Below are 16,591 nucleotides of genomic sequence, written 5' to 3'. Positions count from 1 at the left end.
AACAAGAACAAAAATTTAGACTAGCTCTGAAAAATGTATATAAAATAAATAAATAAGATGTAATGCCATAACCTGTGCCTCCTGTATTATATTTCTGATGGATTTACAATTTAAGTTAGTCTACAAGGACTACGTTGAATTGATTACTTTGGTATCCTAATAGAGTGGAACCTCTTTATAGAAGCATTTGTATAAGTTATTTTCTTCTTCACAAAGATCTACCTCACTATAACAAGGAAAAAATGTTCACGAGCAGTCCCAGACAGAAAGAGACCCCTAAGTTTGTAATTACTTCTAATTAAATCTATACTTTCCCACACATCTCCGTTTGAAGTTGCTATGTGTATTGTGGGATGACCTAAAACATGCGTCTGCTCTGAAAGAACTGAAGCCATATCACTGTTTTGATAGTTCCATTATGGTGTTCATGCGATGTTGCCGTGAAAGTAAATCAGTGAAATATATAAAAAAGAAAGAAAAACAAGAAAAATAGGCAATTGATCGTTTTAGTTCAAACAAATATGAATCTTTTTAATGTGTTAAATTTCATAAAGTCTTGAAAATGTTAAGACATTTTAATGTCAATTAAGGCCTTGTTATGGGAATAATAAATGCATTGCCTTTTAAGACTTTAAGGATCCGCGGAACCCTGTATTAGCTATGACTTTATCGTCTGCAACCTGTGACAGAGACGATACGTATTGTAACTCGAATGGGCAAGACAAGATCAATCTTTTTTCTTCTTCTTCTTCGTATTAAAAAATGTTATACAGCGTACACAAGGTTAAATGCTCAAAGTTTACAGGTATGCGGGTACTGAAAAACACATTTTAGCCTCAGGAAACGAACTCTTTTTCGTTTTTCGGAACAGCGCGGCTTGACACCCAGGGGCGTGACCAGGGCCGAATTTTAATCGTTACATTAATATATTTTCACGTGTTAAATTGAAAATTATAACGCATTTCGTTAACGTGTCATCTTTCACAGCCCTAGTTTTTAGTGATCAGGAAGATGTTTCATATAGCTATTTAGAATTCACTTGTATACATTTGGGAGGATGGGAGTGGAGCGATTAGTTTTTAATTATTTCATTTTGGGAAAATGTCCGCATTACAATAACAATTTGAGCCACGAGCATGATCCTGGAGCAAACTAAGCTCAGAAGAAGAGGTACCACTGTATTCTTTAATATTGTTCTTTCGTCTCGTCTTATTTCTTTTCTTCTATTACATGTCTAACCTGGAGTGCCACATCTGATCTTTTATAAACAATGTACACTATGTTGTTATCAATGACAATACGATTAAAATGTATAATGATACGGAGCAAATAAGAGTAAGAAATAGCTTTCAGATTCCTTAAACAAAAACCATCAATAGTCTCCCCTTTTCATCAACAATAATTTAATGAAACAAATGTTTTTTGTTTTGTTTTTTTACCTTACAACTCTGGTCCTCATGGTTGTATTGGTTGGCCATTTCTGTTGCACTGATTTTTGCAAACAGCCATAAATAAATCTTAGCGTCCTGAAACAAGAAACAAAACTAGCTTTATTTGACGCCCTGGGGACATTCTCTCTCCGTACTATTGAAGCTCAACTCAACCATGAAAACGCTGCACTCTACAAAATTATCTGCATGCTTACGGTGGGAGGATCTCAGCAGCCTTGAAGATCTTTTCTACCAGTTCTGACAGGATATTGAGAAGATGAGCCAGGTTTAGATTGACATCCTCGTTCTTTTCCAGTTTGGAGGGGTTCAACTTGAACACAAATAACAATAGCCACTTTTATTGCTCATTCTTTTAGCTTGATCTTATTATTTCTCAATCTCTATTTACCTCACATGACTGTTTGCTTTCCATAATCTTGAGAATGGTGTCTTTCAAAGCGTGATGGACGAAGGGTGTCGCAGTGGCCTTCATGTACTGCTCCATCAGTGTGCTGGCCAGAGTGGTTGCCCGGAACAAAGTTGTGGCTTCATCTATCCATTAAAAAAAAAAAGAGCGTATAGATTATTTCCCTGTAGTCATTTCTAAGATCAAGTGCTGTTTAAATGACGAATTCAGATTTAATATAAACTGCTGCATCTCAAAACATCCTGTAAAAGTTAGTTTACGAAATCTCAGTGGACTCCACATCAAGTTAGGGATGCATTACTCTTACTTTGGCAAAAATGCAGATGTGACTCATGTTTCATTAGATGGCAGCAACTACATAACCATCATCAATTCTCTCATACTCCAGTTACCTTGTTACTACTCGTCTGTTCATTAAAAGCTCTAATGCCCCAGAAAATTCTACTTAAGGGAGTCTGTTCAATGTAGCAGTTACAAGCCATTTATTTTTCCTTATAACATCACTCAAAGTTGAATGAACTTGCTCATTTTATTTGAATTCTAGATGTTTCAGCAGTTTTACTTCTTCTGTAATACTTTGCTGTCCGACAAGCTTTCTTTTGCGCTCTCTTTCCTTTTTATGTACTAGTAAAATAAAAATACTGAAAATCAGCATCTTTTAATAGGCTAGTTGGGTATTTAAATAAAAAAAAATGGTTTTAATTTTTTTAATAGTTTTTGTTATTTTCGTTTCTCTGTCAAGCGTTTCACAATTTTCGGTTAAGCCGTGACGACTCAATTTCTCACCCTCCACGCTTATCTCTCGATCATTGAGTGTTCTGAGAAGAGGTGCTTCAGCATTCTCATGTCTGAAGATCCTCAGGAGGAGGCTCGCCAGTAAGGTGCGATCCTGACCACAAACGTGGGCCAGGGCATAGATGACGTGGAACTCTTTCTGCAGTATCATCTACACAACGTAACAGAAACCGTGCTGTGATTGCAGATTGTGTTTGGATAAATCAGTGTGCACCGCAGTGGAACAGACCTCTTTAAACTCACTATACTCCTCTTCCGGCATGATCTTCTCCATCGAGTAGCGTGCACGTACGCGCAAGGACCCTGGCTCGATGCCCTTCAGAGGCACGTGGGAGCTGAGAGGAAACCACTCGTCAATCATCTGGCCCTTATGTAGACGGCTCAGTTGGCACCGCATGAATACTAGAAGGGAAAGAAGAACAGAATAGGAAACGTCAGAAGCATGAGAAGACAAAATAGACACGACAAGGTTAGTATGAAATACACATACAAATGTCACTTTCTTTGCTCTTTTTGGTTTTGTTGCTCAGGCTGATTTCAAATCTGTTGATTTCACTCGAAAGGTCACTGCAAATAGACAAACATGATTCAGCGATTGGTAAATCGAGTTTATTGTAAAATGCAAAGTAGGCTTACTCAAAAATGAACTCCTCTGTGAAGACGGGATTCGGGCCCTCTCTTGGGTGCGTTTTGGCCACCTGGACGTTGTTGAGGTGGATGTTGCAGTAAGGATTGGTGAAATACTTCACCGGTAGCTTATGGGCCTCCTCCACGTACAGCACCAGGCTGCTCACCTATTATAGAGGGATCATTTGAAATAACAATCTTGAGCTTTTTGTCCCAAACAAAAAAAAGAAAAAAAAGAAAATAAGGATGACTAATACTGCACTAAGTCTAAAATTTCTCCTAAGGTGTGAATTTCACATAATAGTGAGCAAAAACGACTCATATTTCAAAATGTTAAGTTAGAAAATGAGGGGGAAACTTTGTATTAAAATAAGAAAAATAGGTGTTTTTTCAAGTAAAATTATCTGGCGTCAGCGCAAATATTTTTATTACTATAAGATTTTTTTAGCACATTAGGAAAAAAAGGCTGAACAAAACGATGTGCCACATAAGATAATTTGAATTGTTTTTGTTTAAAAAAAAAATAAAATAAAACGAGAAGTTTTAAAAATCAGCAATATTTTTAGCATGTGTAACAAACAAAATCCTTCCAATGATACCAATATTTTGTTGAGCAGTTACGATTAACAATTTGATTAAAAAAAAAAACTTTTTTCCAAACTATTGAAACAGAAACATATATACCTGTCTCAACCTTTTGTTGGAGGTAGGCTGAGTCGTCTTTCTTAAGTTGCTACAAAATGTCTGAAGGCATTTCATCCAATCCTGAAAAAAAGTCATGCAGAAACAAACAGTAAAAAAAAGAAAAAAGAACGTCGTCCCAAAAAAGTAATCTAATATTTTAGCACCGCTTGTCCTTGAAGATATGGCCGACTTGAGGTTTATGTCACTGCTTTTCATTACCTGCGCTTGCTCTGGAGCCTCTCCGGCAAAGTAGAAAATGTATTGCTCCTCACTAAAGTGCTGGACAACAATCTGGAAACAGTTTGGCCTGGAAATAAACAATAAAAAATAGAAAAATAAGAACATCGCATGACCTGCTAGTTTTTTCAAATGGCCCACTAAATCATGGCAAAGAATAATGTACAGTAGAGCCGAGAGATAAAACATTTTACTATTCTGAGGTGGGGATCAAAAAGTAAAATTGCTGTATAGGAGGGGATTGGAACCTTCAGTAATGCATAGCTACTGCATTCCGGAACCCATTGTTCCCAAGATACAACAATAAGGTAACAAATTAGTGTGTATTAAGTACTACTTGTGTAAATGCATGAAAAATGAAAATTGTATTTAACCTTGGTGTGATGTGACTTGAGCTGGTTGAGTGGAGTAGATACAGAGGAGGGGGAGGAGGGAAGTGGCGGTGGATTAAAAATGAAACCAATGTACGCCTTTTTTTGGATTTCTTTGTTTCCAATGTTATCATGTTTTTGCTTCTCCATTAGGGATCACTGCAAGCCTTGGCACCCGTCGCAAATACAGTACAAAAAATACAGTATTGTATGGCCAATTTGCAAAGTCACATGAGATTCTGAACTGACAAAAGACTAAAACATTTTGAGATGTAGTTCAGCCAATGGCATGGTCAGTTTTTTCATGACGCCGAGACACAAACCAATCGCCGACCAGAATTTTACATGACATCATCAGATAGCATACAGGCATCTTAGAAACCTGTCATACGCACAAAGCAAAGTTTGAATTTTGTAAGTTTTGGGGCATGCAAAATAATATGTGGTTGATTTCGTAAAGTGGGGAAAAAACATCTTATTCCTCAACGCAAAGTGAAAACATCCTGAGGTGGGTCGCACATTACCTGCCAAAAAGGCTGTCATGAACACCATACACGGAGCATACACTGAGGTCGATTAACCCTTTGGGCTTGGTGGCTCTTTTCTCGCTCTCAAAGTAAATGAGTTGGGCGTCATTTCCCTCCAGGATAAAGTAGAGGTTCTTCCACCGCTTGCCTTTGCCTGGAAGCATTTCAATTGGAGAGATTAGACAACAATATAAGTACAGTATAAGAGGCGAGATTGACACTTTTGGCCTGACTTACCTTTGTTGAAGAGGAGGTAGCCTTTCTTGACAATATTTTTGTAGAACGCATCTTTTGGTTTTCGTTTGATTGTGTTGTAAATTTCTCTTCCGTCCACCGTATCAGAGATGACTTGTTCTTGGTGCTAATCCATTACAGCGAAACAATCAGTGAATAAAAACAGTCTTAAACATTCTAAATTCATGCATCTACCTGAACTGAAACCGGATCTTTCAAGTTGTAACCCTCCACGATCTGTTCTTTCTTGTAATGGTCGATGATGTCGTCAACACTTAAAAATGAGGGCGCCGATGAAATAAGCATTTGTATGATGATTGTGAGCGTATGTCAATACAGACCTGTTATAGTACCGCCCTCCCATCATGTACTGGTTGTTGGGGGTGGGAGAGATCTTAAATCTCTGGATGTTTTCATTGGTGCGAAAAAAGAGGGAGTAGTCCCCGGGTGTGTTGTCTGATGGGCGTACCAGGAAACTGCACACCTGGCCAACTATATATATATAAGTGAAAGGTAAGAGAGGTGGTCAAATATAAAACTATGCATTAATCTAAAAATCGATTTTGCAGCAAAAAAAAACTTGACAGAAGAAGTTAATTAATAGCGATGCACTGAATTTTCGGCACTACTAATCTTCAGGCTGGAAATGACCAAAAAAATGCTTTCGGGTTTTCCCCCCCAAAAATAAAACAAACCCGGAAAAAAAAGCTCCCACTAGAGTAGTGATTCACTTCACCACTATTCTGCACACGAGAAAGAAGTCAAACAATACACATTTTCAAAAGTTCATGCATCCATCTGCTCCAGAACTTTCAATAGCCATGAGCGAGCTAATGTTTACAAGCCAGCAGTAGAGCGACACCTTAAGTTCAGCCTTTATCATTTGTAAACTTTTGGGTACATCCCTCGAAAAATATTGGCAAGTGATAGTTGAAGTACATTACCAGTCATTAGCAGGTTGTAGGCCTCCTGTTTAGTGATCTTTCCATGATACCAGCTGTAGAAGAACCAGCATGAATACTATTAGTCAATTTCATTACTTGTGGTAAAAAAAAGATCAGAAAAGTAATAATAAAAGCACCTACATTTTTCCCTCATGTGGATCTTCTTCCCGGCACTAGAAATGTGTTATCAGAAAGATAGATTTTATTTGGAAATGTACTATATTTCGAATTGACACAATATATTTGATGTTCTGATCAGAAAATATACATCCTGACGAGAGATCGGCTGAATATCGGGCGGGCCGATTATCGGCATCGATATTTGTGAATTTGACGGATATTGATTTAGGCATTTTTATTTGTTCGAGGGCCGATTAAATATTCTCAAAACTGATTTATTTAGGCTCAGATGTAGCTGAATCTCGCTCCCTTTATCTCTCTTTTATGTGCGCCTTACGACTGTGAAAATACAGTATTTATTATAATAAAATCAAGGAGCGATTTTTTATGAGTTGCAACTAAACCTAATTTAATTCCCTACACTGTCAGTTTTTGTTTTAAAGTAATTACTAAAGGCTTTTTTAATTAGGCAGGGTGGGTCGTGTTCCTTCCCACAATCATGCAGATATTTTCCAAAACATGGATCTTGAGAATTTATTTCTTAACGTTGACAGTTTGACCTCATGTTCGCTGGAGCTGTGACATAAACGGATGACAACCAGGACTCAAAACAATGGTGCATCTCGCTTAAAAACAGATGGCAATTGTAGTAAGCGGCGAACATAGCGCTCATTTCCACTTGGAGTAAATGGAACTTTGCTTAATATGTCGCTGGGGATCTTCTGACTATTTAGTCAGAGTTGCGTGCTTTGATCATCAAAAGCTGCGTTGGGTAAGTTTAACCTGCCGTGCGTTCCCTTTTTTGCCGTCGCCTACTTTTAGGTATGTGATTGTGACTTATCCTTTTGTGTCCTTCGCCATGTGTCTAGCAGTTAAAATAACATTGTCCAGATAGCTCCTTGTTAGCGTGCGGGCTCCTGAAGTCTTCCAGTTCTGTTTGGTCTAGGTTAGCCCCGTTAGCAGTTGCCTAGCCTGACGTTCACATTAATTTTTCTCCTGGCTGGGTTTGTTGCTGTGGTAATTTTTTGTTGTTGGCTCCCGGTTATCTGCAATGCCCACTGCATGTTTTTGGTCAGCCAGCCTCCCGTCTTTTTACGCCGATTGGTCCCGGTTCGTCCTTTTTAACAGATGGCTAGCCTGCCATGTCCCAGCTGGTTAAACCACTGTAAGCTCTTTCTGTTTCATTTTTGCCAGTTCGCCCCATTTTGGCTGCTTCTCGCCATTTGTTGTACCTTAGCTGCCTGCAACCCCACGCCTAGCCATTCTCAACAATAACTACCAAAACTTTGCTTAAAACGCTCAAAACCTTTTCGACTAATTAACATGTGAATAAATATGGTGACTGGCTTGCTAGGGTGCTGGTGTTCTTGATGTCAGGGCTCAAGAAGTCAAAGATGAGACAGATTGTCTTCAAAATGCATTATCTCGGAAAATAATTGGAATATATTAATAAAAAAATATATAGATTCTATGCAATAAAACATGTAATTTTTTTCTCACACTTCGTATGTTTTAGAAGTTGGGTATCCCTTTAAGTTAAAGATTAATCATGTTACTTGTGTTGAAATTCATATTCATTTATTGAAAAAGTTTTAGGGAGCTAGTTATATTTTTGTCTACCTTTTTACAAGTTATTACTCAGCCCTATTCCTGCAGAGTTAGTTTTTGATTTAAGTGAAAGATTAGTCATGTTAGTTGTGTTGAAATTCTTATTTATTGAATGTAAAAGGTTTAAGAGAGCTATTAAAGTTTTATTTGAATTTAAAACAAAAATTATTTGTTTATTTTTATATTATTCAACATGTCTAACATTTCTTTTCCAATCTTTTACAACAATTGAATATTGTCTCCAAATATTGCCTATCTGCCTTATCTTAATGCTAATAATTGGTATTATCACTGGAAAAACTCATGTTGGTTGATCCTTAATTCTGACACCAATATTTAGCAAAGAACAAATACATTCCCTATTTACAGTAAAATAACATAAAAACCTTAAGTAAACTTGACATTTAAGGTGCAAAACAATAAAATACATTAGCTGTAGTAATTTGGGATTCCCTTACCACTTCCTCCACCAGATCCTCTACAATTAGGCCCTGCTCCTCCGTCCGGACGTTGGTCACCCACATCCAGCCGTCGTCCAGTTCATTATGAACGATGAACATGTCTCCCTTCAGGAAGCTGGAGATACATTTGGCCAACACAATATGACGTTTTAAGAGGGGGCTATAGAAGTTAATGTTATTGTAAACGTCTGATCGCTGATCGCCTTGCATTGGTGACGTACTACGAACTAACCAGCAGGGGTCAGGCTTCTGCAATATTTTCATGGGTCGGTCATTAAACTAGGTACTAGGTACATTTCACAAGTTCATGCTTACCTTATCTCATCAGTATCTGGCACTTTGGTGTATGGCAATATGGCCCTGACTCGCCTCCTGTCTTCTACAGGCTAAGCAAACAGACAGAATCACGAGACAACCTTAAAATCTGACATTTAAGTTACAGTTTTCCCTAATCATTATGTAAACAAATGGCATTGTTCTTCCAGATGAAGTATTTTAATGCAGTTAATGTAAAATTATCTTTTATGCTATTCTTGTAAGAGGTCAACTAAATTCCAGGCAAACCTCTGGAGGGGCCACTGGCCACTGTAGCTTCTCTCCTTTAAGCAGGCAAGACACGTAGCTGTAATAACCAATTAGGTCTGATAGGGAAGAGAACCTCCTCCCGCCGATGTAATAATCCCCACACATGGCAATTATCCTGAAGCAAAAACACAAAACAAGGACATGGTTCAATGGAGCAGTTTTGGTATAGTAGCAAAGGTGATATGATTTACTGAAAATAGTAAACTATATATTTAAAATGGCATACTAAAGAAATCCATCATAAAGCAAGCTCAACAACATCTTGAAGTGCCATGCAATCCACGTGAACTAAGGTTCATGAAACCTTTCGATGTGGCTTTTCAGCACCAATTGTGGGAACATATGAATGCAGCAGCAGGTTAATACATTCATGAAGTCATTGGTATTCAATTAGAACAGAATACATTCTTCAACGCAATAAGTAAATTCTCTCTCATGCAGGATCAAATAGTACATATCACAAAGTCCTTGCTGTTTAGTTTACAAATCTGCGGAAAGTCTATCTTGGTTTATTGAACAAAGAACATTTCAAGTTTTCCTCTCCTGGGATTCCTTCATATAGCTAAACACTGTGGACTAGTACGGGAAAATATGCACGCAAACCTTGGCTTGCTCACTAAAAAACCTTGTGTATGTTGGATGTTTTGTCCAGGACATTTCCATTTTATTTACCTAAATCCACTGCAATAATGCCACAGGTGTATCCGTCCATATATATTGTAAAGCAATGCTTTTGACAAGCCACAAAGGAGCACAACTTGTAAACAGATGGGAAAGTGTTGGAGCGAGGCAAACAGGCATTGTACTTGGTTGATTTTGGTGAGTGACATGAAAAAAGCATCCTTTACTTAATGTAAAAAGTTAAATGCAGAAATGCAGTATATTTTCGTAATGATGTCACTCATCCCTGCCACACCTATTGGATTACATTTATATGGGGTTATTATAAAGGTTTATCACATGTAAACAATTCATTTGGATAGCTCTAAAAAGCTGTATTCTGATTCTAGCAGGACTATTCTCTGCATCGAAATGTAGTCAATGATCATGTACGTGTATAAGGTAATAAACATCAAGCAAGGGGGGAAGCTGCTTCCTAAATGCCAAATAGCATCCAGGAAAATAAGGCAGTTCTTTGGCGACATCAAATTGACCCACTGAGTATGCGGAACCGATAGAGAAAATCTGTGATTCACCAAAGGTGCAAAAGTGGATCCTTGAAATGCCAGGGGGAATACTGTATTGCACCAATAAAATGTAATGGATAGATTAAGTGGAATAACAAACTGAAGTATTAAAATTCTCAAATGAAAAAAAAAATGGACCCAGGTACTGCGTGATTACACAATCCTATTTACCTTTTGAGTGGCCACAGTTGCAAAGATGATATTGCTGAATGTATGTATTATAATGTCAGTTTCAGTATTTTGGGGCAGTTTTGTCTTTCTTAGCTTGCTTTTTAACTGAATCCTACTTGACCAAATGCAAAAAAAAAACGTTTTCATGAAATAGAGTAAACACGTTAAACAATGACGCGGTGAATTAACTGGATCAAAGTGGTGTCACTAGCGCTTTCCAAAATGACTGGAAGACTAAACTATTTGTTAAATATCTACTGCGTGTAGTAATTCATTAAGCAGGATGCTAAAAAAGATGTATGATTAAATTGCTATATGCATTGCCAGTACTACAGTATTTTCCAAACTATGAGGCGCATTAAAAACTCTAAATTGGCCAGAAATTTGAAAGTTAGTCTTATAACCCCCTGCGGCATATGTAGCGCAAAATACGGTGGATAAGATTGTAAATGCATACAGTATTTAAACGTGTGTTACTTCAAGAGGTTTTATGATTTACTACAGTATCTGTACAATGATTGATTTGAATGAAAAACAGTGTTGAACATAATCGCAAGCATTCTATATGCTAAGGGAACATAGCAGTGAAAGCATCAATATTAACCACTTGACCACCAGTGATGCATATGACATTCAAAAACAGCATTTTTTTTTCTCATTATCACACTATTCTTACCGTGCCAAGAACAAACGTTGGAGAATGCAGAAAACAGAAATTTCAAAATTTTGAAAGATATAGACAAACGCAAAGTCAAACTCATCATCAGAGACACCAAAGTTTTTTAAATTTTCTAAATATATTTTGTTTTGTCCATACTCTAACACTCGTTCCTGACACGTGAGTAAAATTAGTGCAAGAATGAGATCAAAAGTAATGCGTTGTCATATGTCATCTGTATCACTAGTGGTCTATTGGTTAGGTTTTGGTGTTCTCACTGCTGCAACCTGAGTTTGATTCCCGTTACATACAATGCTTTGCGATTTTGGTCAGCAACATTTTTCGACTGATCGATTGTAGCACACATTTATAATAATCAATCACTGCACCAATATATACCAAAATTACAGTAGCTCTTACTGTAGTTTTAATTCCATGTGCCTTATAGTCCAGTGCACTTTATGAAAACTGTATGACGCGACAATATTTTTGGCCGGGAAATACGGTCAATTGAATTATTCCTTCACTAATAATTTTTAATCTTTAATGTTATGGTATTAGAAGATTTTCAATAACTGCTATAACAGAATTTGTTTCTACCTAAACTGGTGGATAGTGTTAAAAATTGTTAATTGTCTCAATAGCCATTTTTGGGGGAACTACAGAAGAAGGAAGATTCTGCTTGTATGGTTTTGTTTACCTGAAGTGGTTGACCACATTGGTCATGCTGAGGAAAGACAGGACAAAGGAACCAGGCCGGCGGTCACTCTCCCTGATGAGGTAGCTGCCATGGGTACGGGCCTGGCGCAGTCGCTCCTCAGCAATGGTTCTGTCTAGCTTACCATGGTACCACCTGGACAAAAACACACCACATCATAAGGAAATGGCTTGCATACAATAACTTGCAACCACAAAGTAACAGAAGTATTTTCTTAATCACTCAACATGACCTAAAACACAAATGATTTTATGACAATAAAAAATAGTAAACATTGGTGTAAAAAGCAGTAACCTGTTCCTAGAAAACAAATACTTTTCTCTGTACCGAGTACTGTAACAGGTTATTGGTATACAATTACAGTGGCGCCGTTTGAAGCACAGAGTATGTGAACACGTAATTTCTCCCTGCTGATATTCGTCCTACTGTATATACTTGCATCCAAGCCGTATTTACGACAATAAAATAAAATACTAATATCAGGGGGTCAGTTTATATGCACATATTTTATTGTGTGTCATCAGTAACAAATGGTAGGCCGTGCGTGGGGAGAGGGCTTGGTTTATAAAGGAGCAACTAAAGTAAAAATTGTGAACAAATAATTTACAGTAAAACAAGTGCTGAATTTGTGTATTTTTATTTGTAAAAATATTTTTGCAGTACACCGTGCCTGGGGGAAAACAAGAAAACGCCTAGAACATGTTAATGTTAATTTGCAAGCTTTCAAGATTGCACAAGCCAAGAAATATGAAGGCTTCATCCGTTCCACAGGTTGGTGTGTATATATTTTTCTGTTTTTTAATTATGAGGCCACAAAGCAAGTTAAGGGGTTTGGCTTCAATGTGAGTATATACAGTATTTGTAACTACATAGTTACTTTCAGAGTAACGCGCTACTGTTAGTAATCTTGGGGGGGGGGGGGGGGGGGGGGGTTAAGGCAATTACTTTTTAAATGAAGTAACTAGTAATTAAGGCTGCATGATTTGGGGAATTGTGATTTTCAGACCAGTATTGCAATTTTGATGAAATTTTCAATTTAAAAAGAAAAGTGCATTTTCTGTGCTAGTTTTTTTTTTTGCGAGTACTTAATCTTAGTGGCATGCCTTAACCTGAAGGAAACAGTGCCCTTTCCTGGGGATCTTTGTTGGGGTTGCTGTCTCCTGACACACTGTGGGTGTGCAGCATAACATGTTGCTGGCAAACTTTGCTCCGCCTTTATTGCATAGTGCCATTAAAACCTACCTCTGATTGGCCGGCGCCGTTAAAACCAGAACTGTCACAGTTCTGGTTGGCTGAACCCTTCATCACTCAAAAAACAAGGCGAAAGAGAAAACAAGAGCATAGAATTATAAATACTTGGGGGCAAAAACCGCAGTGTCTTGTGATTACACAATCTCCCTACATCACATTGCAATATTGATCAGATTTTGGTTCATCGTGCAGCCTAACTAGTAACGTATGTATTTTACAATGACGCATGCAACACTGGTAAAAAGGTTCAGAAAGACTATTTTTAACGCAGGGTTTAAAAGTTTTAAAAGATCACTTGCGCTCTTGCTTTTTGAAGTCTTGTTTAATTTTTTATCAGGTGAGGCTGAAGATTGCAGCCCTTGCCCAGCCAGGTTAAAAAATTAACATGCTTTATCCAAATTTAGGCCACTAGTGCCTCAAAGCTCACCTACTTGGAGGAGAAATGACGGCAGTACAACAGCGAGAGAAGTAAAAGCACTCCCATGTTGTAAAGAACTAGCAAGTATTTTGGGGGAACAAAAGCATGATGAAGCCAAGCCTGCTACCAAGGAGAGTTAGCGGCGAAAAAAACAGGAGAAGGAAAGTGAAGTGTCTGTGAACAGGGATTTGGATGGATTTGTGTGATAAAAGTATTGAGGAGGGCGATTGAGTGCAACTTGAGAGGTACGCCAAGCTCATCTAAGAGCCAAGACAGCGGTGGGAAATAGTGCTGAGAAAAGATATACAGTACGAATAAAGAGAGAAAAGAAAAATGGAAGCGTCAGAAAGTGTAACTCAGCCCATTGTTTTATAAGCCAAAGTCATTTGGCTTGATTTATAGTTGTTTTTAAATATTTGGGAACCTTTCAGTCAAAACTGTGCAATGTGCAAAATCTGCCAAGTATAAGTTCTCTTGATTTGAACTGCCCATATTAAGGGAATTTTCACTAAGTAAATTTTGAATAGTCACTACAGTATTGACAAGTTTCATTCATTCATTTTACAAAATCAAAATATATAGCAATGCACTTGACTGACGGATCCCTGTAAAATAGCAGAAAGCACATTGTGAGATTCTTTTTTTAACCCTAAAAATGACAAACGTTATAATTGTCACTTCAAAATATTCCTTAATCTTTCTGCACACTTAGACTGAACTGGAAATTTGTGAACAAGTGACTTATAATACATCAAATTAATTTACCTAGGTTATCGAGATCAGAAAACTGTAGGCTAGCAACTTGCGCCTGGCAGGAAGTTGATGTGCATTATTTGCGGTTACTATCCATGGAGTATGATTGAGATAGCAAATAGGTATATGATTTCGTATACAAACCATAATCTCATATGATATGGCAGATATAAAGTGAAGCGACAACACAAGTCACAGTTATAGTAGGCGCAATCAACGTAAAGAATGCCCTGTCATGTCTGAACATGAACACAGAGCAGCAAAGTGACATCCTTTTTCTCTCCCTGACTGATACCCAATTTATATTTTGTACATCACAGTAAGATAATGCATGTGGAATGGTCTGCGATGTCATGTTATCACACACAATGAAAAGCCTAGATAATTTGAGCGTTTCCTGTGAGCAGAAGGTTTGATTGACAGTCGGCTGTCAAGATTGTTGAAATTGAATATGTTGGAATAATAAGAGTGGAGCCTGGGCCCCCAAAAAGCAGATTTTTATTATGTTTTACAGATTTCAGATGGGGACCAAGATGTGATACTCACATCTTGCAAGCCAACTTGACCTAAAAACATTTTAAAAAGATAATTTAAGCAAATGTTTCCTACTGTATTCAACTTGCCACTGCATTGTCATATAAGCAATTTAAATGTTGTATCAAGCATGTTATTCTATTTGACCGTGTGAGTATTAAAACTGTACACCACTCATGAACGGGTATTTTAGGGATTACAGTCAAATTGTGTTCCACACCACAGAGTGATTAAGCAATTGTTAATAAAAGGATTAACTCAGAACGGAATTGTCTACTTGCATAATTAGGCACATAAAAAAAAACAATGATGGTAGGGAGTGTAAATATTTTAGGTTAATCATTGCGAATAAATGGACATCTAATAGACATTTAAACACAGTGCAAAGATTGACCACAGCAACTTAAAAAGAAAACAAAGTGACAGTTTTAATCACAAATCATCTAAAGAAATGAATGTTATTTAATCATTAAGAGGATTCAATACATATAGACATACCAAAAAAAGATTAACAGAAACTGGAATTGAATAGTGTACAGCATTAGAACAACAAAGTTTACCATAGTCTTCAGAAATCAAAAACGTCAAAGCTAAGAATTCAGACTAAGAATCCAGGCAATATAATTAGAACTTAGAATTGTTAGAATTTATTGTCATACATAATAACATAGTGAACATTGTTCACAACGAGATTATACGTGGCATTCCAGGATAAACACTTAAGACTTGAGAGAAATAAGAAAAATAAAAACTAAGATTAACAGGCAAAATTATTTCCAAGATAGTGTTGGACACTGACCAAAGTTGTAAGTTGTAATGTTGAAACACTGACTAGATCTAAAATGAACAAAACATGAAGAAGGCACAGGCAAAACTAACTAGCTGTAACTGATCCGAAACACAAACTCTGACTGAACATATAAGAAAGACAATGCAGAACACGTTGGCACACAAACTAGCTCTAACAAAACGTGAAAAAAAAAAAGATTACGCAGGACACATTGTACGATAACGCGACAACTGTGGAAGCAGTGGGTGCCCTTATTCATGCCTAAAAACTCTTTGTGACAGTATATAATTAAGACATCAAAGACTAAATTTCCACTGAAAAAACAAAACAAAATATAGAACGGTACAGTGGAGAAAGCTGTTCAGAGTTGAGTCCTCATTGAAGCCCGACAACCCAGCCAGTTAAGGTATTTGTGAACTGTGAACAGAGGGTACATAACATGCAGGGTTCTTAAACCTTTTTGGGGCCATATTTAAGAACTTTTTAAGAACTTTCAAAGAAATGTTTTAAATTTTTCTAACACCGTTAAAAGACTTCCGGTTTGAATAATGTATTTTGTAGATCCACAAATATATCTGCAATTTACATATGGGATTTATTAGTATTGCGTGTGCATTTATCAAGACAAGTTTCATATGATTCTGATGTTATTTACATATCTTCCCCACCAGAGACTCAGAAAAAGTGGAAATGACAAAACTCATTTCATAAATTTAATTATTGGAGCACTCATTGTACATCATCTATATACTGCTATCTCTCACAAATCTAAATTAATTTCAATGTAGTTAGTAAGGGGCTTCAGACTTACTCATGAATCGTCAACATTTTGCACCAACCCTTACAAGAATAGCGCCTTTTGACACCTTAATGCCATAGATATAACTGCATAATGTAATTGGCCCCTTTCACTGACTTTTGAGAAGTTTGCATAATCCGGAAGAAATTATACGGGCGATGCTACCAGGAATATCGACTAAAGAGTCGCTCGATGTTGTGGTTGGTGCCGTTTTGGCCACCGTATTTGCTCTATTTGGGATACATGGATTCTGTTACATTGG

General features: G+C 37.2%; 1 protein-coding gene across 1 annotated transcript in view; it reads right to left on the bottom strand.

Moving 5' to 3' along the window:
* Positions 1–16,591, bottom strand: part of rasa1a (RAS p21 protein activator (GTPase activating protein) 1a) — a 28,871-nt gene that overhangs the window by 5,968 nt on the left and 6,312 nt on the right. Inside the window, exons 2-20 of the mRNA XM_088336364.1 lie at positions 11,767–11,919; positions 9,030–9,165; positions 8,781–8,851; positions 8,463–8,580; positions 6,418–6,449; positions 6,277–6,329; positions 5,674–5,824; positions 5,528–5,606; positions 5,336–5,459; positions 5,096–5,252; positions 4,183–4,270; positions 3,964–4,044; positions 3,289–3,446; positions 3,143–3,219; positions 2,882–3,054; positions 2,644–2,803; positions 1,840–1,982; positions 1,646–1,761; positions 1,440–1,526 (exon numbers count right to left, since the gene is read on the bottom strand). Of these exons, the coding sequence (XP_088192490.1) occupies positions 1,440–1,526; positions 1,646–1,761; positions 1,840–1,982; positions 2,644–2,803; positions 2,882–3,054; positions 3,143–3,219; positions 3,289–3,446; positions 3,964–4,044; positions 4,183–4,270; positions 5,096–5,252; positions 5,336–5,459; positions 5,528–5,606; positions 5,674–5,824; positions 6,277–6,329; positions 6,418–6,449; positions 8,463–8,580; positions 8,781–8,851; positions 9,030–9,165; positions 11,767–11,919 (2,157 nt within the window). The remainder of the gene's footprint in view (positions 1–1,439; positions 1,527–1,645; positions 1,762–1,839; positions 1,983–2,643; positions 2,804–2,881; positions 3,055–3,142; positions 3,220–3,288; positions 3,447–3,963; positions 4,045–4,182; positions 4,271–5,095; positions 5,253–5,335; positions 5,460–5,527; positions 5,607–5,673; positions 5,825–6,276; positions 6,330–6,417; positions 6,450–8,462; positions 8,581–8,780; positions 8,852–9,029; positions 9,166–11,766; positions 11,920–16,591) is intronic.

The sequence above is a fragment of the Urocampus carinirostris genome, chromosome 5 (genome assembly GCF_059441175.1).
Source record: "Urocampus carinirostris isolate Australia breed hairy pipefish chromosome 5, RoL_Ucar_1.0, whole genome shotgun sequence".
NCBI lineage: Eukaryota > Metazoa > Chordata > Actinopteri > Syngnathiformes > Syngnathidae > Urocampus > Urocampus carinirostris.
This window is presented reverse-complemented; position numbering and strand designations above follow the sequence as displayed.